Source organism: Onychostoma macrolepis, chromosome 10 (assembly GCF_012432095.1).
Source record: "Onychostoma macrolepis isolate SWU-2019 chromosome 10, ASM1243209v1, whole genome shotgun sequence".
NCBI lineage: Eukaryota > Metazoa > Chordata > Actinopteri > Cypriniformes > Cyprinidae > Onychostoma > Onychostoma macrolepis.
The window spans coordinates 24,399,506-24,426,487 of record NC_081164.1 but is presented as its reverse complement, the minus strand read 5'-3'; the positions used below and the strand labels follow the sequence as shown (position 1 = coordinate 24,426,487).

The 26,982-nt window shown below is 35.7% G+C and overlaps 4 protein-coding genes across 9 annotated transcripts; 2 read left to right on the top strand and 2 right to left on the bottom strand.

The window, feature by feature from the left end:
• Positions 1-6,856: 6,856 nt before the first annotated feature.
• Positions 6,857-9,261, top strand: cldn5b (claudin 5b). The gene has a single exon (XM_058789053.1). It carries the CDS (start codon positions 7,089-7,091, stop codon positions 7,740-7,742), a length of 654 nt encoding a protein of 217 aa, XP_058645036.1. The 5' UTR covers positions 6,857-7,088; the 3' UTR covers positions 7,743-9,261.
• A 259-nt stretch (positions 9,262-9,520) lies between these two features.
• acads (acyl-CoA dehydrogenase short chain) lies at positions 9,521-15,702 on the bottom strand. Its single transcript, XM_058789052.1, has 10 exons — positions 15,623-15,702; positions 14,209-14,372; positions 13,981-14,130; positions 12,451-12,562; positions 12,118-12,269; positions 11,770-11,940; positions 10,831-10,968; positions 10,601-10,696; positions 10,441-10,497; positions 9,521-10,359 (listed from the first exon to the last, which is right to left on the bottom strand). The coding sequence occupies exons 1-10, from the start codon at positions 15,648-15,650 to the stop codon at positions 10,207-10,209; spliced, it is 1,221 nt and encodes a 406-aa protein (XP_058645035.1). The 5' UTR covers positions 15,651-15,702; the 3' UTR covers positions 9,521-10,206.
• cryba4 (crystallin, beta A4) lies at positions 15,045-25,732 on the top strand. Of its 6 annotated transcripts, none has more exons than XM_058789054.1 (6): positions 15,045-15,371; positions 22,252-22,295; positions 23,439-23,557; positions 24,997-25,138; positions 25,277-25,419; positions 25,506-25,732. In XM_058789054.1, exons 2-6 carry the CDS (start codon positions 22,257-22,259, stop codon positions 25,651-25,653), a joined length of 591 nt encoding a protein of 196 aa, XP_058645037.1. In that variant the 5' UTR covers positions 15,045-15,371; positions 22,252-22,256; the 3' UTR covers positions 25,654-25,732. The 6 variants fall into 6 exon arrangements, with proteins under 6 accessions (XP_058645037.1, XP_058645041.1, XP_058645039.1 ...); XM_058789058.1 differs by having other exon boundaries at positions 22,249-22,295; XM_058789056.1 differs by having other exon boundaries at positions 21,711-22,295.
• On the bottom strand, positions 16,479-19,082 carry crybb1 (crystallin, beta B1). The gene is made up of 5 exons (XM_058789061.1): positions 18,282-19,082; positions 17,559-17,677; positions 17,026-17,158; positions 16,804-16,946; positions 16,479-16,721 (listed from the first exon to the last, which is right to left on the bottom strand). The coding sequence occupies exons 1-5, from the start codon at positions 18,495-18,497 to the stop codon at positions 16,544-16,546; spliced, it is 789 nt and encodes a 262-aa protein (XP_058645044.1). The 5' UTR covers positions 18,498-19,082; the 3' UTR covers positions 16,479-16,543.
• Positions 25,733-26,982: the final 1,250 nt, after the last annotated feature.

The following is a 26,982-nucleotide window of genomic DNA, read 5'->3' as shown; positions in this document are numbered from 1 at the left end:
TTTACAAATCATTGTTGTAATGTACATCATCTATAACACACTCTTAAAATTGATCTTACACTCTTACAAAATTTTTTAAAAAATATTATTTTTTTAATATAATTTTTTGGGGTACAGCAGTGCCATAGAATAACCAGTTTTGGTTCCCCAGAGAACCTTTCAGTTCATAAAACAACATTTTCTCATAGTTTGAAAAACATTTCAAAAATCTAAAGAAACTAAAGAAAGGTTCTTCGTGGAACCATCAATGCCAATAAAGAACCTTTTTATACACTCTCAGAAATAAAGGTACAAAAGCTGTCACTGGGGCGGTACCTTTTCAAAAGGTACACTTTTGCACCCATTAAGTTCAAATATGTACACTTTAAGTACTAATATGCATCTTTAAGGTACCCAAATGGACCTTTTAGGTACAAACATGTACCTTTTGAAAAGGTACCACCCCAGTGACAGCTTTTGTACCTTTATTTCTGAGAACATTTTTGGCAATATTGTGATCTTGTGGGCTTAATTGTTAAACTAAAAACAAGCTCTGAGATGTAAATGAGTGATATTGTGTGAGACAGACATGCATCTCCAGCAACACAAATATAAACATGTCACAGTCCAGACAGATGATGTGGAGGCTGGTACATGCTGCAAAGTTTTTACCCCGACCCTCCTGAGGAACAACAGCCTGAATCAACACAGATTTTCCTGCTTCAGTCTGACTCATGATTAGTGCTTCTGTCAAGGTGCCACTGAATGTGTTGCTCAGCACTTTTACCACACTTTGGGAAAGTGCCTGACTTACTGATAGCACACTTTTATTTTTGAGAATCAGAGAGCTTTTAATACCACAGAAACCTGATTACAGTAAATATCATTAATAGCTTAACATGGAATTAAGCCTCTATGAGGGGCGTCCACTCCAGTAAATGGACAATCGTACCTTATGGACATAGGAAATTGTCATTTCTGGGAAAGCAGCTTTGTGTGAGAAAGTTTAACTGTGGTCTATAAGGCAAGAACAAAGCTAACTGTTTGGCTCTTGAGTCTTCGGTATCTAAGGTGATACCATATCTTCCGTCATTCTCTCTGCAGCTGCATGTTCACAATCACAAATATGAGACAGTTCACCCCTCTTCCTGTTTTTCCTGCGCCACTCCTCTGCATGCTTTAGGAGAGGAAGTAACAAATCTAAGCATACATTATAACTGTACACATGACACACTGGGCTGCACGTAGAAGAATCCGAATCACGAAAGTTGAAGACATTAAACGACAGTTTTTATGCACATTTTTTTAAAAACGTTATTCAGATTAATAATATAACGCAGCATAAAGTACAGAAACATGTCATGATAAATGCAATAAATGCATATAGGCTAATGCATAATGGCATAAAAATGGAATTGTTTGAATCATTGATTATTATCAATGTCTACGTTTTTTTTTTTCCACCATGTGATAAAAACAAAAACAAAAAAAGTCATTTTGACTTTTTATCTCACAATTCTGTAAAAAATATATATGTATATATATATATATATACACACACACACACACACAGTATATATATATATATATATATATATATATATAATTTTTTTTTTTCCACCATGGAATAAAAAATAAAAGGTAAATGCGAGTTTTTGTCTTGCAATTCTGTTTATTTATTTTTTATTTTCTGGCAATTGCAAATTTGCGAGTTTAAACCTTGACAATCTGAGATAGCCTACAAACTCAGACTCAGAAAAAAAAGTCTGAGATAAAAAGCTGCAATTACTATTTTTTACTTTATTTAGTGCTGCAGGGTGCCAGATTAAATTACCAAACAAATTACCTAAATTGCTTAATTATCTAACAAAGCCTAACTTAGTCTGTATGTTTTAAATGATTTTTAAAGTGTCTTTGAAAGAAAGACACCCAGCTAGATAGGCAAGGCAAGTTTAATTATATAGCACAGTGGTAATTCAAAGTGCTTTACATAAAAGGAAGTGAAGAAGTTATAAAAAAAAAAAAAAAAAATCAAGTAATTAAAAAATAATAATAATAAAAACAAGATAAAAATTTATTTAAAAAGAATTTAAAACAGTTAAGAATAGAAAATTATTATACATATTGCAATCAGTTCGGATGTAGCACAGTGCTCATTTGACAAATGCACAGCTAAACCGATGAGTTTTGAGTCTGGATTTAAAAGTGTTTTCTAACTGACTCGATGCTAATGATCTGAGCGGTCTGTTAAGTTTATATTCAGTGAGCATATCTGCAATGTATTTAGGTCCTAGGCCATTGAGTGATTTGTAAATGAGTAAAAGTACTTTAAAAATCAATCCTAATTGTAACTGGAAGCAAGTGTAAGGATCTGAGGACTGGTGTCAACCATATGATGACTCTGAAGCTGATATGAAGTCCTGTGGTCACTCATACTCTGTCCAGGTGTGTGTGTGCCATTGAGGCCGAGTGGATTGGCACACACCACTGAAGGATGACGGAGGGAGAAATAGATATTGTCCTTTACCACTCTTGCACCAAGAATATTTGGGTGGAGGCCATCCAGTTTAAACAGTTGTCTATGGCCCCAGAAAAGATTGAAGTTGTCGATGAAGTTGACGCCTTTTATACCGCAGGTTCTTTGTAGCCATGTATTCAGCCCAAGCAGCCGTGAAAACATGTTAGTTCCCCTTGCTGGGAGTGGTCCACTGATGAACGACTGAACTTCAAGTCTTTGAAGTGTTTCAAAGAGTTCACTGAAATCCTTCTTAAGCAGTTCTGACTTCTCTTTCCGAATATCATTCTTCCCTACATGGATGATGATTCGATTTGCAGTCTTGTGCTTCATCAGAATGTTCTGAAGTTCCTTGTTCACATCAGAGACGGTTGCTTGAGGAAAGCAGTATGTAGTTGTAGTCCTGCTACTGATGTTTCTGATAACAGAGTCACCCACTATCAGTGTCCTGGGCTCTGCTGCTTGACCTCAAGCGTCTGTTAGTAGCGATGTTAGCTGCTGGCTGATACGATCTATGTTCAATCACATTTGGGGATTCCTCACCCACATTCATTAATGCTTCAAATCTGTTCTCAAGATGTGTAGGGGGTGGTAGAATACCAGTGTTTACAAGTCTTGGCATAGCCGTATCTGGGGTAGAGGATGCTACCGCAGCAATACGAGATGTCAATCTGATGTCTCGAGTGCCTTTGGGTCTCGCTCCCTGTTTGTGCCATCGATTAGTCTGTCGATCAGTTTCGGCTTGTTTCTCTACACTTGGTATAAACTGTTGAGATTCACAGGACTCCATGGTCCATGATTACCATCTGCTGTGTGTTCCGCCTGTTTTGGAAGTCCAGCAAATAACTTTTGGTGTATTCACACCTGTCTTATTTGGTTCGATTGAAACGAACTCAAGTTCGTTTCCCCCCTTAGTGCGCATCTTTTGGGCAGGTGTGAATACAGCAATCGGACTCGGGTGCGCACCAAACAACTGTACCAAGACCCAGCTGAAGAGGTGGTCTCGGTCCGCTTCCAAACGAACTCTGGTACGGTTCGTTTAAGGTGTGAATATGAACCGGCCTCGATCTGATCCAATTGCAGAAAGCACACTCAGAAAACACACAGCTCGCACATATAGTGCTGTTGTTTGCATTTCAATCGCTTTAATCACTTGTTTTCAAACCGCAATGCTTAAAAACGCATGCAAATTATGAGTTTTCGTGACCAAAGCGCCTACAGCAACTGACATGAGCACACTAAATAGGCTAAAGCTTGCCGTAAAGCCCCAGCAAAAGTTACAATGAATGTGTCTGGGGGCAACAGTAAGGAGATATTTGAATGATTTATTAATAAACTAGTGTTTTCTGAGTCAGTGTCACAAAGATGAAGTTAAAAATCCTGACTCGCCATCTCCTCATTGGGCGCCTTTAGAAAGAAATGCATCTTTACGGATTATAATGAAAGAGTTTTTGTTTTGGATATGAATTATTTAGTTTTGTAGTAATTCAAAGCTTTCTATAGATATATTCATCATGTCTGTAAGGAAAATATTCACTGAGTTATGGTTCATTTTTGAGGGGAAGCGCATCCTATTAGTTTTCTTTATTTTAGAAAAGCACGTTTTCTTGATATTGTGAGTGCACACAAATAAAAATATACCCTTTACACTTCCGAACGATGTTACAGTTCCTAATAGCGCACATTTATCTAGGTTAAATGTTTAAACTAACATTTTGATATGCTTTAAGTATTTCATATCTATAGATTTTATTTTTGGCAAGTCGTAATTACAACATTGTATGACATTGTCTCATGTGATACTCATAAGTTTCTTCATATTGCGTTTTTATCTCATGACAGCAAATCAGTAAAAGAATAAAAATTGCACTACGAAAGATCTCCATGATTAGCCTGTTTTTCCCTGCTTGAGAATTTCTGTCCAATGAACGGATGACTTTAGCACACGTGTGGTTTTGTTTACAATTTCTGGTTCACTTGCAAAAATGGCAGTGTGAAAGCGAACCGCACCAAACAAAAAAAAATCAACATTTTATTTGGTCCGGACCAAACAGTTCATGCAGCAAGTAGATTCCACGAGAGGCATTTTTTCTTGTCTGTTTGAATGTAGACAGCTGTGTTTCCCCGTCTCCGGAATAAGCTGCTGGCAGTGGGAGGAAAAAAATGTGTTGTTTGAGCACTGTGCTGATCTGCTGAAGTTAAAATCTAAGAGAGATCTGAGAAAAGTGCATAAATAGGGAGCAAAGCGCAGAGCAATAAGCAAGAGCGTCCGAACAGTAGCGAAGCCAGAAGGGCAAAAGGTGCATAACTAACCTAAATGGGAAGATGGTCTAGTTCGTTCTTATTGCTGTTCTAGCTGCTTGCTTATGGCTTCTGGCTGGTTAGCCTTAGGCAGTTCTGTCTGATTGCTAGTTACGATTGGTTACTTTGCGATCCTTTCTAAAGATGTCTATGAAGTTTTTTTTGTTTTGTTTTTTATTGCAAAAATTGTAGAAATATACAAGAACAGGGAAACAAGACATGAATATATTCCTACAAAGAACAATCATAAAAATAAAGACAAAAAACGAATATTCTGGATTTGCGTACATCAAATTATGGAATTATCTATACAGAAAAGTGCAAAAAATAAAATTACATCATTTTAGAAAAGCTGTCATAGTGCATCAACAATTTGGCACTCTTTTTATTATTTGTAAGTTTTAGAGATGAAACAAGAGAATCAAATTCAGAAAGAAAAAGGGGGAAAGACTGAATTTGAGTTGACTTTTAATTAACTGGGTTAAGCCTACTGGGATGGTTCTCATCAAAGTATTATATTCCTTTGGTGGGACTGGAAAATTATGGAGATTCATAAATTGTTCATAAGTTAAAATATTACCAAAATCATCAAACATAGATAGAATACAGTTCAAGTTATTATTAAACCATCTAGCGGGGGAAAGAGACTTATTTCTAACAGTTATATCAGCATTATTCCAAAGAAGAACTTTGTGGGGGGAGAAACCATGGACAAAACACAATTTCCATGAAAGAAGACATTGCTGATGGAAGTTAGATAAGGAAATGGATAACTTGCGAAGAAAGAAATTACGCTTTAGTAAGAAAGATAGGTCACCAAGTTGGTCAAATATCTTATTTGGAATAAAGAACCACAGTGACATTGGATTCATAAGGCACCTTCTCAACCAATTTACTTTAAAGGTGTTTACAGTATCTGCAAAGTCCAAAAAAATCAAGGCCACCTTCACTTCTGGAATTAGCAAGCACTTCTCTTTTTAATTTGTAAGGTCCAGATAAAATCCAAAAATATTGTATTAATTTCTTTTATAGCTTTATCGTTGACAAATAAAGAAAGAAGACGTCTATGCAGTAGTTCCAAGTTTGTTGACCGCATTACATCACTGAGTGGCAACAGAACTTTAATAAACAAGAGCTAAATGTGACCCTGGAGCACAAAACCAGTCGCTGGGGTATATTTGTAGCAATAGCCAAAAATACATTGTATGGGTCAAAATTATACATTTTTCTTTTATGCCAAAAATCATTAGGATATTAAGTAAAGATCATGTTCCATGAATTTATTTTGTAAATTTCTTACTGTAAATGTATAAAAATTTAACTTTTTTTATTAGTAATATGCATTGCTAAGAACTTAATTTGGACAACTTTAAAGGCGATTTTCTCAATATTTAGATTTTTTTGCACCCTCAGATTCCAGATTTTCAAATAGTTGTATCTCAGCCAAATATTGTCCGATCCTAACAAACCATACATCAATGGAAATCTTATTTATTCAGCTTTCAGGTGATGTATAAATCTCAATTTCGAAAAATTGACACTTAAGACTGGTTTTGTGGTCCAGGGTCACAAATGAGAACAAAAAGGTTAGTTAACTCGGATAAACATTAGCTTTTAAAAGTAATAACTGTCAAAATAATTGCATTTAAAATAACTGTAATAAGACGAAATAGCGATTGAGAGAGAGAGAGAGAGAGAGAGACCGGTAAATAAGCAGGTAAGCACTTGCTCTCTTCCACACACACACACACACACACACATTTGCTCAATATTAAAGAATTGAAAGCGTCTCGCGCTCGTATTCGCGCGGATTCATTTGCAGCGCTCCGTCGTCTATTATTTCTGACGTTCCTTTTCAACATAAAGAAATGACCTCTTATCTTATGCATTTGTGTGCTTGTTTTAACACCTGCCCCCCTTGTGTAAAGTGGGCTTTTCTTCTTAAAGAATACCAGGAAGACAAGGAAGTCACACTTCCAGTGTGTTGCTTCTACCGTCACTTTTAAAAACTCCGACTGAATGATGCAGGTTGGTCTTAACCAGTTTTGTCCAGCAGCTCTCACTTCTGATTGGCTGTCGGGAGACGCGCTGCGCTCTGATTGGCTGCAGCCGCTCCTCTTTGTTGTGAGTGCTCTATATCAGCATCCTCCCTGCACACAAGAGCAGAAAACTCCCACCGCATCTCATCCTGCAACACTGCCAAGCAATGTAGAGATACTTCTGCTCTGAACACCTGCTTTAAACAAAAAGACTTTCTAAACTGAGAAAAACAGCATCAAAAAACTTTGCAAAGATGATTTCTGCGTGTCTGGAGACTATTGGACTTGGCTTGAGTGTCACCGGGACCCTTTTGGTGATGGTGGCTTGCGGGCTGCCCATGTGGAAAGTGTCCGCCTTCATCGAGGGCAACATTGTGGTGGCTCAAAACATCTGGGACGGGCTGTGGATGTCCTGCGTGGTCCAAAGCACGGGTCAGATGCAGTGTAAAATGCACGACTCCGTCCTGGCGCTGACCACTGACCTCCAGACTGCTCGGGCGCTGACGGTCATCTCAGCGGTTTTGGGTGTCCAGGCTCTGATGATAACCATCGCCGGTGCTCAGTGCACCAACTGCATCAGTAAAGACTCCATCAAAGCCAAAGTAGTCAACGTCGGAGGGGTGATATACATCATCGCAGGCTTGTTTGTGCTGGTGCCTCTGTGCTGGATGGCCAATAACATCATCTCAGACTTCTACGACCCTCAAGTGCCTTATGCAAAGAAGAGAGAAATTGGAGCTGCGCTCTACATCGGATGGGCAGCAGCTGCCATGCTTCTGGTCGGAGGAGTGATCCTGTGTTTCTCTCGTCCACATGATGAGAAATCCTCGTATCCTCTAAAATACGTACCTCCACCTACAAAAACCACATCAATCAACGGGGACTATGATAAACGAAACTATGTGTGAACCTCAACGTTCAACCATGGACTAGTGGCTCTGCGCATATGGACTTTCAAGCCTGTTTAATATTTGGGTAGTTCATCAATAATTGTATTTTTTAATTCAAAAACAAGATTTAAGGTTCAAATATATATGAAAATGTATTTTTAGGTGCTCCGTTTCTTACAAATGAGTGTGAGAAATGATTTTTTAAAAGTACAAATATTGCATATTAATACTGCATGTCAAAAAATGTTTAAAATCGTTTTAGATGAAACACTGCAGTCAACTTCCCTTTTACATGCAACAGGTCTTGTACCAAACATTCAGATAATCAATTGTCAGAATGTATAAACTATGTTTGATTATGTTTTTCTGTCTTTAGCTCCTTTAACAGTTTGTCATAGTAATAATGAATTAGATGTACACGGGTATTTCTGTCTTAGTTAATGATATTAGGGTCAGAGGCCCACTTGTTTGCGTTTGATTTTAATCACTGTGGGTTAATGGGGGTGAAGGGAGGGTCTATATTTCTTGTGTTTGTTCCGCTTTATGAGAGTGCACTAATTAGACACGGTCTGTGCTTCAACAAGACACTGAATAATGCCTATTGTTCTGCCTATAGACTCCAGGCTGCAGCTTTACATGAGACTGTTTTGATCATCTAAACCTCCTGATTGTACATAGTTGTATGAAACCATTTTTTTAGTAAATATGTGCATATTCAAAGTAATAAATAAAAAGCTTTTTGGTAATAATGTGTGTAGTTGCTTAATTTTGTTTGTACATATGCATGTTTCATATGCAACTGTGTCTGAAGTGTACACTTTAATAATAAAAGAACTGTAGAAAAAGCTGATTTCTGATATCTTTCTAAAATAAACCAACATTTTCAGCTTGTTTTTATTCAGTTAAAATGAATAAATATACTAAATTGCTCCCTAAATTACTAATATATTTGACAATATACTTTAAAAACAAACAAATGCTTTGAAAAGCGTGCCTTTGCCATCTTTTTCAAAATAATCTAACGCTACGATATTCATACATATGAATGTGTGTATATAATTTTTGGGGGGCCACTGTAACCAGTAGAGGTTAAAGTAATGTTTCACCCCAAAATAACCATTTTCTGAAAATGTACTTATCATCAGGTCATCCAAGATGTAGATGCGTTTGATCCTTTACCAGAACAGATTTGGAGAAATTAGCTTTACATCACTTGCTCAGCAATGGGTGCTCTGCAGTGAATGGGTGCCGTCAGAATGAGAGTCCAAACAGCTGATAAAAACATTAAAATAATCCACAGCAATTAACATCTTGCATAGTGAAAATCTGCATGTTTTGAGGGGAACCATTCCTTTAACCTGCACTGTTTTTTTTTGCGTATGATCTTAGGCATTGTTAAAGCAAGGACAACAAAAGTCAGAGCCGTGACCTTTATCCTCATAAAAGATCATCAGCATCATTTCAGGTCTCAGGAATTCTGGAACTTTGACCCAGTTCTGAGTCCTGTGGGAAAAGCTCATGCGCTCTGAAATGACAGAAACGTCACACAAGAAATGATGGCGCCTCTTCTCCCCTGATGTGGCCGATAGATTAGAGACACGCAGCGGGTGGGACTGAAGCCAAATCTGGTCAAGCGCTCATTTCCCCATGAGCTCAGGAAGAACATGCACTAACAAATGCATATAATAAACAGGGTTCTTTAATAGGATTCATTCAAGTTATTTTAATTTTTGAAATATATGCAAAAATGTTTTTTTTACTTAAATCTGGAAACAAACAAAAACATAAAACAGAAATTCTGTAAAATAAATATTTTATATTCTGAACATTTGCATTTTTTCAGTTCAATTTTCACACAAATTTGTATGCAGGTAATGGCATTTATTTTATTATTAATTAGACAAAACAGAATCTTTTTCACTAGCGATCTCAAGACTTTTGAAGCAAATGGTTCTTCATTTCAGCATTGTATTATTTATGTTTGCATCATATTCTGATCAAAGAAACAACTTGAACATGTACCAGTGCATGCAAGCCGTTTCAATATCCTCAAATAGTTCAATAAACAATTTCCCTCCAACCAAGATTAAAACCAAATTATATCATCAGAACATTTGCTGCAGAGAAATCTTAGAATTACAATAAGGTGTGTTACAATAAAACAACTTAATATTAAAATTTGATATCATTATATGTTTTAAAATGCATAAAATTCATTATGTACAATCAGATATGCATTGAAATTCCAAGTGAAGATTAGTCCTTACAAAGTCCTATACAAAGGCAAAAGGTCCAGACTCTCTACTGTACTCTTGTGGCACAAATGAGAAAATGCACTTCAAACAGTTTTGTGTCGCTCAATCTGTGATACAGCAACGTTAATACATCTTCAGTGGCCAGTCACAGTAATCCAGTCCTGAGATCTGTGACCGACCGGATCAGCCAATCCAGGCACGGTGTCGTAACGTGAACATCAGCTCTCCTACTGTTGATATTCTTTGAGAATGTTGTTGGCAATGACTAACCTCTGGATCTCGCTGGTGCCTTCATAGATCTCTGTGATGCGAGCGTCGCGGTAGTGTCTCTCAGCAGGCATGTCTGTGACGTAACCCATCCCGCCCAGCACCTGGATGGCCTTCACATTTCAACAAAACACTCATCTTAGTGCATCTACAGTATGAAAGGTCTAGACATAAAGTATCTATTTGATGATTACCTGGTGGGACACAAACGTAGCAGCCTCAGATGCAGCCAGTTTAGCCATAGCAGCTTCCTGCAGAACAAACAAACACACATTTTTATGATCTTTTTATTTACCCACTAATCCCCAAGTTTAAGCACATTTACCATAAACAGTTCTGAGAAAACAGACTAACCTTAGTAAAAGGTTTCTTTGCGTCTCTCAGCATTGCAGCTTTCCAGGTGAGCAGTCGAGCGCTCTCTATGGCCAAGGCCATGTCTGCCAGTTTAAACTGAAAGAGACATTTATAGAGAAGCGTCAGCAGCTGAATCATCCCAGATGAAAGATGAAAACACTAAAGCGTTCCGCTTTCCCTCTGTATGTCACACAGGGAGTGTTTGCGGTGAGTTATAGTCAGTATATCACCTGTATCGCCTGCAGTTTCCCAATCGGAGCGCCGAAAGCTGTTCTTTTATGAGCGTAATCAGCCGCGCAGTCCAGCGCCGCCTGAGCGATACCAAGAGCCTGTGCTGCGATACCAAGCCGCCCGCTGTCTAGAGTTTGCTGTGGGATACAAAACAGCTGCATTAAATCACACATAAACAAAGCAAATAAAATGCAAATGTGAAAGAGCTTTAGTTTTATAACTTTATACAGTAACTGACAAAGGTTGAAATGGTACTGCGTTCCAAATTTAAAATATTGAAGAGAGTTACCCTTCTTCCTTAGTAGTATATTTTTATTTAATGCCAGCATCTATTTTCATGGCAAAAACAATTTAAAAAATACAAGCATAACAAATACAATAAAAACCAAACACAAGATTTTTTACATTAACATATGATCATTTTTTCGGGCAAAATTATACTAAATAACTCTATGTGAGTTCATAAGAGTTTTCTACATACATTAAAAGCTGGACAGTCCAATAAAATTAGTTTGACAGAAAGGGGAATCTCCCCCTCCTCCTTAGACTCGACACTCACACGGGTTGCCAGATTGACGACACGCAACAGAAACTGTGATGAATCTGCATTTTAATATGCTTCTGGTCATAGAGGTTTTTAGATGGATGCTTAGGCTTTTTAGGTCAGGTAGAATCTGCAATGAATGACCCAGTTTATTTGTTGGCTTCCACGGTTGCTACACGCTGTGTTTTCCACCATCTGGAAACACGGGGTGCCGAAATACTATTGAGTAAACTGTCAGTTGCTGGAATCACACACACAGACCAAAACAAAAGCAGCGATTCCAACACGGAACACACATTTCAAAGTAGAATAACTGGCTGTAGCATTGTTTTTCGGGAGGAACTATTGTGCTATTTTTATGCTTTAGTGCAGTAGTACAGTCAAAAAATCATACCATTGCAATCTTAAAGCCCATTCCGCGCTCTCCCAGCATGTTGCCGAGTGGGATGCGGCAGTCTTCCAGAATGATATTGGCAGTCGATGAAGCTCGAATTCCCAGTTTGTCTTCTTTCTTCCCTAAAGACAACCCTGGATGAGGCATCGGCACTAGGAAGGCACTAATTCCCTGATTTTTAAGTAAAATAAAACAATGAAGTAAATAAATAATGTCTTTTTTCATTTGAAAATTCCCTATTCACCCTATGAATACATCAAATCAAAACAATTTCAGCTCTTTACATTTTTATGAAATGATAAAAAAAATCAGTTCTTTTTCAAATCAGTTCATTCGTCGCACACGAACCTTGTGTTTTAAGCTCTTGTCTGTTGTGGCGAAAACGACGGTGGCGGAAGCATCCCAGCAGTTGGTTATCCAGGCTTTGGTTCCGTTCAGAACCCACTCGTCTCCCTCCTGCTGTGCCAGTGTTGACGCCGCACCTGCATCGCTGCCGTTTCCTTTACATTTCAGACCACACGAAGATAAAAACAAGCTCTCACTGATGTTAGCGTAAACATGGCAACTCTATGGATCTATAGATGTAGAGTATAAATGAAATCATCTCAATATAAGGCTTCATAATTGGAGTATAACCATGCACCTGTGTTTATAATCTCAAGGAACCGCAGCTGTGTTTACCTGGCTCACTCAGAGCAAAACAGCCCACTTTTTCCCCCGTGGTGAAGGGAGTAATCCACTGCTTTTTCTGTTCTTCTGTGGCAAACTTCAGAATTGGACCTAGGTACAGAGACTAAAACACAGCAATTCGATCACATGCAGAATTAAATCTCAGCTAAATGATAATGAAAAGGATACATTTGTAATGTGTATATATAAATACACACACATTTTGAAAATATTTACATGTACTTACATGTCTATATTTATATTCATATAATTAATTTTATAAATAAATATATTTAATATATAAAAATAACAAATTTTTCTGAAATATATACATGCATGTGTGTGTATTTATATATACAATAATAAATATACACAGCACACATACATATATTATGTAAACAAAAACATTTATTTTGGATGCGATTAATCGCGTCGCACTAATATATATATATATATATATATATATATATATATATATATATATATAATATAACTTAACGCCAATGACAAGACAATCTCTCCCAATGGGCTAACTTTCTATTTCTCTCTCTCTCTCTCTCTCTCTCTCTCTCTATATATATATATATATATACACATACATATAATGTGTATAGTACACAAAAATACATAAATAAAGTTAGCATAATGGGAAGGATTGACATTTTTTTACACTCACCAAAGATTTTTATTTGATCAAAAATACAGTAAAAACAGTAAAATTGTGAATTATATTAATATATTTTAAAATGTAATTTATTCTTGTGATGCAAAGCTGAATTTTCAGCATCATTACTCCAGTCTTCAGTGTCACATGATCCTTCAGAAATCATTCTAATATGCTGATTTAATGCTTGATACTATTATTATCAATGTTGAAATCAGTTGCGCTGCTTAATATTTTTGTGGAAAATGTCATGTTTTTTCAGGATACTATCCAAGATGAATAGAAAGTTCAAACGAACAACATTTATTTGAAATATATATGTGTGTACTGTGTATATTTATTATATATTCAAATACACACACATACAGTATATATTTTGAAAATATTTGTAATGTAATGTAATTTATATTATATATAATATATTTAATATATAAACATAACATATTTTTCTTAAATATATACACGCATGTATGTATATTTATATATAATAAATATACACAGTACACACATATTATGTAAAAAAAATAATAAAAAAATATTTTGGATGCAATTAATCGTTTGACAGCACTAATATATATATATATAAATAAAATGTCTCAAAACTATATTTTTCTAAATATAATTTGAATTTATCCAAAACATGGTGTAGAATTGGAAGACTGGAATTGTATATTTAGCAAAATATGTTTGGACATTTTTTAAATATTTAAAAATATACCTGAAAATATATATTTTTTGCTATTAATTGCACGAGTTCTTTAGTCATTGCATGAATTCACTGTTTAACCGTATATGTTCAAATACAGATTGAAGTTTTAAATGTGCACTTAAACAGATTCAACAGAATTCAGTGACTCACAGAATAAAAGGGGACTCACATTATTCACACTGACGATGACTCCGGTCGATGCACATCCTCTGCTGAGCTCTTCCACAGCCAGACAGTACGCCAGATAATCCATCCCAGCTCCGCCCAGACTCTCTGGTACCTCTACAGCCATGACACCCATCGCTCCCAGTTCTTTTACCTACACCGTTAAAAAAACCAAACACAATCATCTTCAAATGCTCGGATCAAAACACAGTTTGGCTCAAGTTCCTTTTACCTGCTTGGCTGGGAACTTGTGATCTCTGTCTAGCTGAGCAGCGATTGGCGCAAGTTCTTTTTGAGCGTAATCCCTACATGTCTGCCTCATCATCTGATGCAACTCTGGCAGCTCTGCAAGCTGGCTCAAACAGCGAACGCCACGGCCTGCCGCCGTGCCCAGAGCTGAGAAGTACACAAAAGAAGATGATAGTAACATACTGTATACAATTACTAAATGAATAATGAGAAAACAAAACTGCAACATAAATGTGATTCAGAAAAAAATAAGTCAATTATAAAGCAGTGAAAGCATAGATACATGACAATAAAAACTGCATAAATTGCAACATAATCTAATCAGTAAAAAATATTTAATTACAGTATTTACAAAGTAAGATAAAGAAAATCATGAAACTTCCTTGGCTTGTGTACAAGAAAACTATATATATATATATGTTAATTTATATATACATACACTCGTATTTCACTAGTAACATATGAAGAGTTCATTTGCAAAAACAGATAACTCTGTTTTTAACAATTTTCAAAAATAATGTTTTTTTTTTTGTTTGTTTGTTTTTCAATTGCAGTTGGGTTATTTTGATTAGGTTAAAAAATAACTAAAAAAAAATACAGCTAACTAACACAATAAAAACATTATAACATAATTTAAAAAAAAACTGATTTACTTTACAATAATAAAAAAAAAAAAAAAACTGATTTACTTTACAATAATAATAAAAAAAAAAAAACTGATTTACTTTAAAAAAAAACTGAACATTTTAAAAAACGGAGTTATTTTTATGTTTGTAGTAAAGTGAGTTTATGCGCATGCGCAGAACCTGCAGAGTAAAAGTAGGTAAAAGGTCATTGTGCGCTTTCACACCATCCAAAATAGCTATAATGAGAAAAATGCATTAAAGTTGTAGAATTGTGCTTCTGTAAATTAACTCAGAATGCATAACGCGTGCATTTCTTTAAGAAACCAGCAGTAGTTTGCACTGTTTGCTCTGAATGACATTTGTTTTGAATGAAACAGTCAGCTGTCAGGGTAAAGATTAACCCCACATATGACAATAAACCATCCAAAACAACACGAACACAGCAAACTAATAACATTTCATATGTCAGACGTGTTCGTGCCTAATCATGGAGAATCTATTTCAAGTGAATTTTAATAAGGTAAGCACGTGATTATTCTTATTCTATTTATTGACTAGTTAGTTTATTAATTTAACTTTAGACCTAACCGAAACAGCGTCATATAAAAGGTTGAGATTATGATCTACGTTAATATTCAACAGACTTAGAATCACTCTGCATTGGTCTCTTTAATAAACTAGCTGCATATTACATGCTCGCAGAGTCGCTCATGAGCTGCGAGTGACACTGCTGTAAACATACAGTAATAATCAGTAGCGAACACTACTGACCTCTCCGTGCTTTGAAAAGCGCCGCCATCTTGGCTCTGATGTATCTGCTTTCGCAACAGCACGCAAACAGGAAGCGGTGTAGTGGCCGGCCGGGTCATGTGATCATGACGTAGCGCAGACATTTTATTTTATTAATTTATTTTATTAGATTTTAAGTTTTATTAGAGATGAAAATTAAATATACATTTGAATTTTGTGTTATTTAATTGATTTATATTCATTTTAAATGTCTAAATAAATTAACGTCTCACTCTATAAAGAAATGATGAAATCATGATACATATTAATTAAAAAACTGTATATATTGCAATACTAATGCTTAATCTGATAAGTTTTTTAAATTATTCAGTTGAGTTTAAGTTAAATTATTAATCTCTACTTCTGATTTCTTTGAGTTTAAATGAAATATAAATGTATATTATAAAATACATATATCATAAAATCAAAATTAAATATTACATAAATATTTATAAAGATAAGATTTATATTTAAATGCTATATTTAAAACATATAATTAACCCTATATAATACACATTATGTTCAAATTATGGAATATATTTCCCATGAGAATTCTGTTAAAAGAAAATAGCTCTATTAGCAAAATTAAGATATTTTGAATATTTGAATTTTCCCTGAATTTTTTTTGTTGTTGTTGTTGTTGAGTGAATTGTGTATTAAATTGTAGCCTATATGTGTGTATTTAAGTCCTTTAAATGTTAGAAAAGAATAACATGAGAAGTCAGCTTTTTTGTTTTTCCAAAACATGTTTATTACTGGCATCATAAAAAGTCAGTTAGATGTCCGGGACAATTTAAATGAATCTATTCTGGGGGGAGGAGTCAGAGAAAAGGGGGAGGTACGGGGATAAAAAGCGCCATGAGAAGGCTAGTCGCTATGCTACAGGAGCGCAGCGGGGTGAGTTCACTGTTTAGCGGCGGTCAGATTGAAGCAGCCGCGCTGGTGGAACTGCATGTCCCTCACACGCCGCATGGACTGAATCTGAGGCTGGAAGGCGCAAAACTCGTTGTAGTGTCTGTAGTCGCCGCACTCAAACAGATACTGGTAGCCCCTGTAGCCGGGGTACTGGTATCCCACCCAACTTCGAAAAGAGGAAAAGAGTGTGTAAAACATGGGATAGCATTGCTGTTAGCCGTTAGTTGAGGTTTTGTTTCGGTACTCACGCTCCACCGGGAACCCTCACGCTGCCCACTCTGTCGCAGAAGCCATGCGCCCACAGGGTTGGCACGTCATCCTCCTGGATCTCCATCTTGTTGCCCTGGAAGTCACACAGCTCGTACAGGCAGATCTTGTGCTCCATGGGGTCCTGTAGGCATTTGGACCAGTTAGCAACATGCATTTGAATTCAATAAGGAGAAGTTGCGACACCCTCCCAAGTGTCCTACCATGCGGATGGGTCTGAGGGACATGAGACAATCACTGCGGTAGCTGTTTGACCAGGTGTCCCAGCGAGGATACTCGCCCTTCTCCAGGATGAACATCTCGCCACGGAAGTTATTCTGCTCGAAGGCAACAAAGCTGAAGACATGGACAGCAGGGACAGATGTGTACCAGACAGTGGACGAGGAAAAAAAAAAAAAGAGGGACGGAGGGATGACAGCATGAGTACGGAGGGAAAAGGATGGTACCAGCTAGATATAGCTCAGGGTTATAGTTTAGAAAACTGAAACTGAAAAAGTGAAAATACTCATTTTTAAAATATTTAAAAAGTGTCATTTTCATTTAGTTTAACTTTATGCAATAAGAGAAATAAAAACGAGTAAAAGCTATATAGGCATGTTCAAAATAATAATAAAAAAATGACAAAATTACTAAAAGTTTAACGACAAAATAAAATAAAAAGGAAGTCAAAATACTAATATAAACTATAGTAGTATCTTGTTTTCCCCATCCACATTAGAAAATATCCATGACTTACGGGCCGCACTCAACAATGATACTGCGGACTCTGTCCATTCCGCGTTCACAAACGTTCGTGCACTCATTCTGGACCTCCATCATCCTGCCCTGGAAGTTCTCCTGGTCGAACAGGAAGATCTGCAGGAGAAGAAGAAGCAGACCATGACCAGGCTTCCCACTTACATTTCACAAATTAGCCTGATTTTGTGGATGCTCTTAAAAATAAAGTTTCCAAAAGGATCTTTCTGCAGCGATGCCATAAAAGTAACATTTTGGGTTCCCCGAAGAACTTTTTCTATTATAAAGAACCTTTTGCACAATGGAAAGTTTCCACGGATGTTGAAGGCTCTTCATGGAACTATAGAAGCCAATAAGGTTCTTCAGAACCTTTTAAGAGAACCGTTATTAAAATAACAAATCTTCTTAGTGTGAAGTATTGTTTAACTATCTAAAGAATATTTTTCCACTACAAAGAACTTTTTGCGCGATGGAGGTTCCATAGATGTTAAGCGTTCTTCATGGAATGATAGAAGTAAAAAAAATAACTAATTGGGAACATTTAGTGAAGATCATTTTATAAAGAACCTTTGTGGCAATGGATTTTAAAGGTTCTTTGTGAACCATAGATTCCAGTAAAGATACTTTACTTTTAAGAGTGTAGGTTTCGTGCTAATCACAGTGTCTGTACGTGGTCTGTCTGGCAAAATCCGATCCCTTAAACCAGTGGAACACAGATACTTACTTTGTAGTTACCCGTGAATCCAGGTTCTCCGGTCTTGGAAGCCTTGCTGGTGGCGGCAGGGGCGGGAGCTCCCTTGTCCTTGGCGTCAGTGCCCTGGTTGGTGGCGGACTTGGCGGTCTGAGACATGATGAAGGGGTTCAAGAACGTCTGTGAGAAAAGAGCAAAGGGTGGGAAAATGTCATGAGGTTTGAAACTGGTGCGTATACTCCAGAACATCCATGTGGGACTGGTGTTGTGGGACAGGGGTTGAATGTTAGGGATGGTACGGTTTGGGCTTCACATTTCAAATGGTTCCAATCCCTGAAAAACCAGTGAATCCAGGGCAATTCCCTACTAGATCCGTGAGACGGTGAAGGGACTCAGCTTTTGCTGTATCCGTTTTACCTGGGCTCTTACCTGCTTGAGTACAGCTGTGCTGGGATGGCTGGCTCGTGCTGGCCCCCTCTGACCAGTGCTCTAACTTTTATACCCTGGCAAGGGGAGTACAGAGGCGCTCGGCGTACAATAGAAACCCGTCGTCATCAGACTTTGCCTGTGCCAAAGCCGCAGGGTCATCGCATAGCCCAGAAGGCTCTCCCCGCAGCGCCCGTAAGCATTTTACTGTCAATGAAAAGCCCTGACAATGGCACTTTCCCTCTTAGCCGGTGCTCTATGCTATAGGCTACATATGGACGAGAGGTATGCATGCAGGTCAGAGGTCACGTGATCCTAATCCACTTTACTCTGCTCTCTAATGTGCTCTCTGACTTTGCTTGAGTTTCACAAGAAATACACGCTGTGATGTTTGCACTCTGAGTTACACTATGATTTCAAATGTATTACAATATCTAATATATATTTTTATTATTATTATTTTATTTTATTGTTATTCAATTATTATTTATTATTATTAATTAATTTGTTATTAATTTATTATTTGTAATTAATTTATAAATCATTTTTTAATTTTTAATATATTTCAATGTTTTAATTATACATTTTATATATATTTATTTTATTTTATATTTATATATATATATATATATATATACATATACACACACACACACAAATATATATAATTTTTATAATATATTTTTAGGTTTAATACACTATTATTATTACTATTATTATTATTATTATTATTATTAATTATTTTGTTATTAATTTATTATTTGTAATTAATTTATACATCGTTTTTATTTTTAATATATTTTAATGTTTTAAATATACATTTTATATATATATACAGTATATATACACACACACACACAAATATATATAATTTTTATAATATATTTTTAGGTTTAATGCTTAAAAGTTAATTACTATTATTTTTATTTTATTTTATTATTATATTATTATTATTATTATTGGCCATAAGAAAATTTTATATATTGTGTTCATTATTATTATTGCTACATAATGTTGTCCATATTAAAATCCATATCTGACATCTATTAATGGTTTGATCCCAGTCATTCAGATTCTCATGATTTTTAGGCTTACAGTAATATTACATTTTCAATGGCATCTTGTAGGTTGTGTTTGTGTCTTGGTACAGTATGTGTGACAGCAGACACAGAACGAGCTTGTTATGCAACAGAAGGATCCCACATGGAGTTGCACAGTCTCACAGGCACACTTTGAACATGCGTTATGAGATATATGGCTACAATCTTCTCAAATTAATGCTGCAATAGCCCTGTAACAACTGCAATGTATCTTCTGAGAGCCTCTCCTTACTCTGACTCACTCAATGATTAGCAATAACCTTTGAAAGCACAGGGATAAATAAAGAGCAGTGTACAAACCTTAACATGCTTTAGCTTTATAGAAGCCTTACAGTTTTCATCTATCTTATTGTATATAATAAATATTTTTTTATATTCTGACGTGATTTTTTTTGCTTGCATTTTATGTTTGAAATGTGCTATATTAAATGTATTATTATTGTTGCTGTTGTTGTTGTTATTAAAATTGTTTTGTCACAGTCAAAAAAAAATTCCTTTTTTTTTTTCTCATTTTAAAGTACATTCCTGCAATGTTTATGAAGGCCAGAATTCTGTATTTATTGATTAAAACTAAAAATAATCTGGAGTGGTTAAAAATGTCTGTCAGGGTTTCTCTTGTGGTTGGAGATGGAACTGCAGAGAGTTTGTGAGACTATGATGGACATGGCAGATAGATAGATAGATAGATAGATAGATAGATAGATAGATAGATAGATAGATAGATAGATAGATAGATAGATAGATAGATAGATAGATAGATAGATAGATAGATAGATAGATAGATAGATAGATAGATAGATAGATAGATAGATAGATAGATAACTGTAAAATATAGCAATAACATATAACACCATTCAAATGTTTGGAGCCAGTAAGATGTTTATTTGAAAGAAATGAATGCTTTTATTTAGCAGGAACACATTAAATTTATCAAAAGTGTCAGTAAAGACATTTATAATGTTACAAAAGATTTCTATTTTCAAACTAATGCTGTTTCCAAAAACATATTAAGCAGCACAGCAGTTTTCAATATTTTTACAATAATAATAGATGTCTCTTGAGCAGCAAATCAGCATATTAGCATGATTTCTGAAGGATCATGTGACACTGAAGACTGGAGTAATGATACTGAAAATTCAGCTTTGCGTCACAGAAATAAATTACATTTTAAAATATAGCCTATTCAAATAGAAAATTGTTATTTTAAATTGTAATATTATTTCACAATATTACTGTTTTTACTGTATTTTTTGCATAAGAGTCTTACCAAAAGCCAATTTTCAGAGAGAACATGCAAAGCTATTGTAAAATGCATCAGACTTATATAGCATTTACATTTCACATTACATTTTTAGAGGTTAACATGATTTACAAATCACACGTAATTAATTTAGGTCATAGAGGTTCATCTGAGAAAAAAAACTTGATCAATATAATATATAGGTGAAGATGATTAATAAATGTTTATTTATTTATTTTATTTTTTGTTTAATGCATGTAAATAGCTTTTTTCACTTTTTGTTTTCACATCTCCGAACTATTAAAAAATAGAGACCAAGATCAATTATTTTCCTCAAAATATTTAAAGGTTATCTATAATTTTGATTTACCTGATTATCCTGGGCCACAAACAGGGGTTATTTTAAAACTGTACATTATTGTACAAAAGCTAAATATATCATTGTGTAAATTTGAATACTTTAGAATAGTTTCAAATCTTTTATTATGGTATTTACTGTAGGTGTATCACATCTTCACAGCATCACTGTAGACCTCCTCTGCTGTCAATCATTATTTTCAATGCATTCGCCGAACCAAAACAAGAGCGTCATATATGGAACAGGTCCAAGACCAGCACATCTCCCCCTGCACATGCACCGTCTCAGATCCACGTTGGCCCTTAACACATATGTGCATGTGACTCGCGTGTGTCCAGGTCCGAGCGTCCAGGCCTGGATCCAGGCGGGGATAGTGTGGCGTTTGCACTTCTCCAGCTGTATAGATTTAACCCCTCCTTTGTCAGCTGGACAATGGCAGGCCCCTCCCTCGCTGCTGAGCCGGGGCTTTTACTGGGCCCTTTGCCAGGGGAGGCTTTAAAAGGGTACATGCACATGCCCAGCTTTCACTCTCACATCAGGACGTCCCAAGGGCATCGAAGCGAGGTGAGTTCTTCTCCGCTACGGGCCCGTTGTCTGTCCCCCCACCTCCCTCATACGTTTACACCGCCACAGGCCTCGGCTTCTATTAGAGAGGCCTTCCTGTTTGGTCCGATAACTCGAGAATAACTCAAAAACAGAGCACATAGTCAGACCGTGCTAATGTGAAGTCTCATTTAGTCTAATTCAGATGCGTGTGTGAGAGGTATGGGATGTTGATTTGTCATCACTATTATCTTTAGTGAAGTTTCATAGACTAATTCTATGTTTAATCTGGAACTTTGAACTGTTTGTATCAACTTGCTCTTTGTTTTCAAGCAGACGAGATGACTCACCATTGCACCAAGTTCTCTGGCCATTGGAAGGTATGCTGTAAAAAAAAAAAAAAAATTTTTGAAGTTGTTAATGAAAAAGAAAAAATATTATTGATTATTTTAGAAGAAAATACTATTTCAGTTTGTTTTTTTACACTCCAAAATGTTAGTTAATTCAATGTGTTACTTGTCATTTATTTGTAATTGAAAATTAATATACACCATTTTTAGTGTATTATATAATAATATAAAGCATTTATTAATATTTTGCATTTGCTTTTAATTTTGTGTACTAAGTTTAAGTATTTTTGAGTTTTTTTAAGTTTTAGTAACTTTTAAAAATATATATTTTTTAAAAATACTATTTTACAATAAGTGCATTTTACAAGAAAATACTATTTAAGTTTTTCTGCTTCAAAACTTCACATTTAATCCAATGTATTACCATTTCTTTGTAATTGTGAAATTTACTTGAAATTTACAAAATCATCACAAAAATGATTGAAATACATTTTACAAGAAAAAGAATATTTTAGTTTTTCTGCTTCTAAATATGACATTAATTCAATGTTTCACTTGTCATTTGTTTGTGAAACTTACTAGCAATTTCTGAGAGAAAATTTACTTTTTTTTTCAAAGTTGTAAATCAAACAATGATTACTGAAGTACATTTAAAAAAAAAAAAACTATTTCAGTTTTTCCCCTCCAAAAGTTCACATTAATTCTATGTATTACTTGTCATTTATTTGTAATTATGAAGTTTACTAGCAATTGTTGAGTAAAAATGCTCAGATTTTTCAAAGATGTAAATCAAACAAATATATTGAAGTACATTTTACAAGAAAAAGGTATTTTTGTTTTTCTAATTTCATGTTTAGTTCTTTGCAATGAAATTTACTTGCAATTTCCAATACATGCCAATTTTTTTCAGCGCATACTTGACACTATGCTGTCACTCATCAAGATCTCCAAAGCAAGCTGTTGTTTTCCAAGGGATCTTACATGAGTCCGAAAAGTGCTCCAGGAATGTTATTATCTGGACGCTTTTGCTATAATTTGATAGTATATTTCCTCAAATGTATCCGCTGGTGTTGAGTAACTGCTGCTTCACATCCCATTTGGCCTTTTCCCCAACATGCAAGTCTTTAATTGTGCCCTCGAAATTCTTAAAGGTGCCCAACCTCTGTCTTCCAGATCATCGTGTACGACGAGGAGTGTTTCCAGGGTCGTCACCATGAGTTCACTTCAGAGTGCTGCAATGTCATGGAGTTCGGTTTCGAGAGCGTGCGCTCATTGAGAGTGGAGAGCGGAGCGTGAGTGTTTTCTCCAATCTCTTTGTTTGATAGTTTACGTAATTCCTGAGGTTTGTGCCAATTATCTCTGCTATAGCTGAGTCTCCATGTCAGAAAAAACGTGATCTGACCCTTCACTCACATTAAAAACATGCTCTCTAAGGCCAAAATCAACATCAACAGTTTAGATGATATTCAGATCTCTGGATGTGGCTCAGGTGAGTCCATCTGTTCAATTTGAGCTATCGTTCATGTGGTATTACTAACAGTGCTGGTTAAGTGGCAGAAGTTGGGGTTAATGGTTTGTTAAAATCACTAAGCATGAGCAATAGTAATCGTGATTCTTGGTCGGTAGGGGTTTTGTTTAACAAGCGTGTCCTTATTCCATGTGGCATTTTATTTATGTAACCTTAATTTGAACAAGCAGGTCACTTAAGAACATGTTTTGATGTACAAGGACAGTCTGAAATGAAACGGTCATGCGTTTATCCACAAACTGATGCCACATTCATTGTTGTTTTAGTAAAAGATGATTTTTCCACGGTACTTACTTCGAGTATGTTTTTCAAGAAAATACTATTTCAGTTTTTCTAACTCAAGTCTAACTCAATTTGTAATTACTTGGGAAATTTACTAGCAATTTCTGAGTAAATCATACATGATATAATATATACCATTAAAGTATTTATTAATATTTGCTTTTATTTTTATATTTGAAGTTTTCATTTTCATTTTAGCTTACATTTTAGTATTTTTTGTGTGTGCTTTTGTCTTTTTTGTTAATTTTTTTGTTTGATATTTCTTTTAAGTCCTAATTAATTTCTTTTATTTCACTTATAGCCATTTTAGCACTTCAAATTAAACTGATTTCATTTCAGTTAGCTGTCAAGGCATTTCTATTTGTTTCTATTTTCTTGAATTTTTGTTTAAGCTTTAATTTTTTTCTAATCTAATATTTATATTTGATTTTATTTCAGCTTAATTAAAAAAAAAAATGAAAACGATTTTTAATAGTTGTAAATAAAACATTTTTGATAATACTATGGGAGTATGTTTTACAAGGATATTATTTCAGTCTTTCTACTTCAAAATTTCCTATATGTTACTTTGTAATTATTTGTGAAATTGAGTGTTCTTTCAGTGTATTATATATATATAATATTTTGCATTCGCTTTTAATTCTCTGTTTTCATTTTAAATGTAGCTCAAGTTTTTAGTAATTTTGTTATGTGCTTTTGTCTTTTTTTAAAACTATTCTTTAATTTTAATTAATTTTTTTTGTACAGTTTTAGTTATTTTAACATATTTGATTTCATTTAGTTGCCAAGGCCAAGTTTTTTAATCTAAAATGTATATTTAATTTCAGCTTTATTTTAATTAAGAAGATAGCTTTAGTATTCAATAATAACAACACTGTGGCACACAAGTTCAGCCGAGGTTTAACCCGTGTTTGTCTTCAGGTGGGTCGGCTACGAGCACGGAAATTACCAGGGTCACCAGTTTGTGCTGGAGCGTGGCGAGTATCCTCAGTGCGATGCCTTTGGAGGAAGCAATGCTTACCACATCGAGAGAATGACCTCTTTTAGACCCATTTCCTGCGCTGTAAGTTCACAAAGCTTTAAAACCACTTCGTACATCACTGACCCAACCTGCCTTATCTGACCTCATTTTGCATTGGTTTTGATTGCAATTAACATTTTGGTCAGTGGCTGACATTATGTTTAATATAACTCCATCCAGAACCACAGGGAGTGCAGAATGACTATCTATGAGAGGGAGAACTATCTGGGCCGCAAGGGAGAGCTCAGTGACGACTACCCCTCTCTTCAGGCTATGGGATGGTGCAACAATGAAGTGGGCTCTATGCGTGTTCAGTCCGGAGCGTGAGTATCTGTTTGGCTTCTTCTGTGTCATTTTTCCTTTCGCATTTTCATTCAACGCTGTCTGTTCTTCGATCCGCACGCAACAGGTTCGTGTGCTACCAGTTCCCTGGATATCGTGGATACCAGTACATCATGGAGTGTGACCGCCACTGTGGGGAGTACAAATACTTCAAGGAGTTTGGCTCCCATTGCCAGACCCCTCAGATCCAGTCCATCCGCCGTATCCAGCAGTAACAGATTTCTCCTCGCCCCTCTCCTTGCAAAAACTCTCACGCCCCTTTCAGCCCGATGCTAAATAAACTGTCTTTCTTAAACCTCACTGACCTCCTGTAATAAATCTGTGTCCAAAAAAAAGAGTGCATTTATTAAAACCCCAGAGCAACATTGAGGGATTTTGGACACTTTCAAACAAATGAAAAAATATTAAATGCTGTGCCTTTTAGTACAAATTCTTTGAAACGGGTTATATAAGTTGTTTTGGCTCAAAAACTTCCTTTTTAAAAGGATCTTTGATCCAAAAATTTAAATTATGTCATCAGATGTATGAGTTTATTTCTTCTGTTGAACACAAATGAAGAAATTTGAAAGAATGTTGGTAACCAAATTTACCTATTTACTTCAATGTTTTTTTCCCCCTACACTCAGAAATAAAGGTACAAAAGCTGTCACTGGGGCGGTACCTTTTCAAAAGGTACATGTTTGAACCTAAAAGGTCCATTTTGGTACCTTAAAGATGCATATTAGTACTTAAAGCGTACATATTTGAACTTAATAGGTACAAAAGTGTACCTTTTGAAAAGGTACCGCCCCAGTGACAGCTTTTGTACCTTTAAGTCAATGGCTACCGTCAACTGTTTGGTTACCAGCATTCTTTAAAATATATAATTTTGTGCTCAACAGAAGAAAGAAGCTCACAACAACCTGAGGGTGATTAAATCATGACAGAATTTGTATTTTTGGCTGAACTATCCCTAGGATGTAAAATGCACTTTCACAAGTTTTCCGCCAGAGGGAGCAATAAACCTACAAGCCACACGATCATAAATAAGGCGTGCAATAAAATGATCAGCTTTAATGAGAAACAAAATAAGCCAATGAGGTGACTTAACTTGTTCCCAGAAGTGGGTTTAAATATAATTGTTTGTCAGATTAAATCCTATGACCAGGAACTGAAAGGAGAAACCCAAACAAAAAAAAAAGAAAAAAAAGAACTGCTTTTTTGTTGATGCATTGTTGATAAAAGAGGTGGGATGCGCTTACACAACGATTTTTATTTAGATAACATGGCGCAGCCACTACACTTCGCTACTATGATGTAGGCACGGCTCATGAATATTAATTACGCACGATGACGTGCGCCAGTACGCCTTGCTGATTTGCTGAAAAGTGAGAGGGCGCTATTCAGACGGCGAATGAAAAATCCTTCTATGGGGAAGGTTCGACTTATGAATATTAATGAGGTAACGTGACTGGCCGCTTCAGGAAGGTTACTAAGCAACGTCAGCAGGATCTATTTAATATGCATAACACAAGCCTTCGCCGTAGTACTCTTTTTTTACGTAC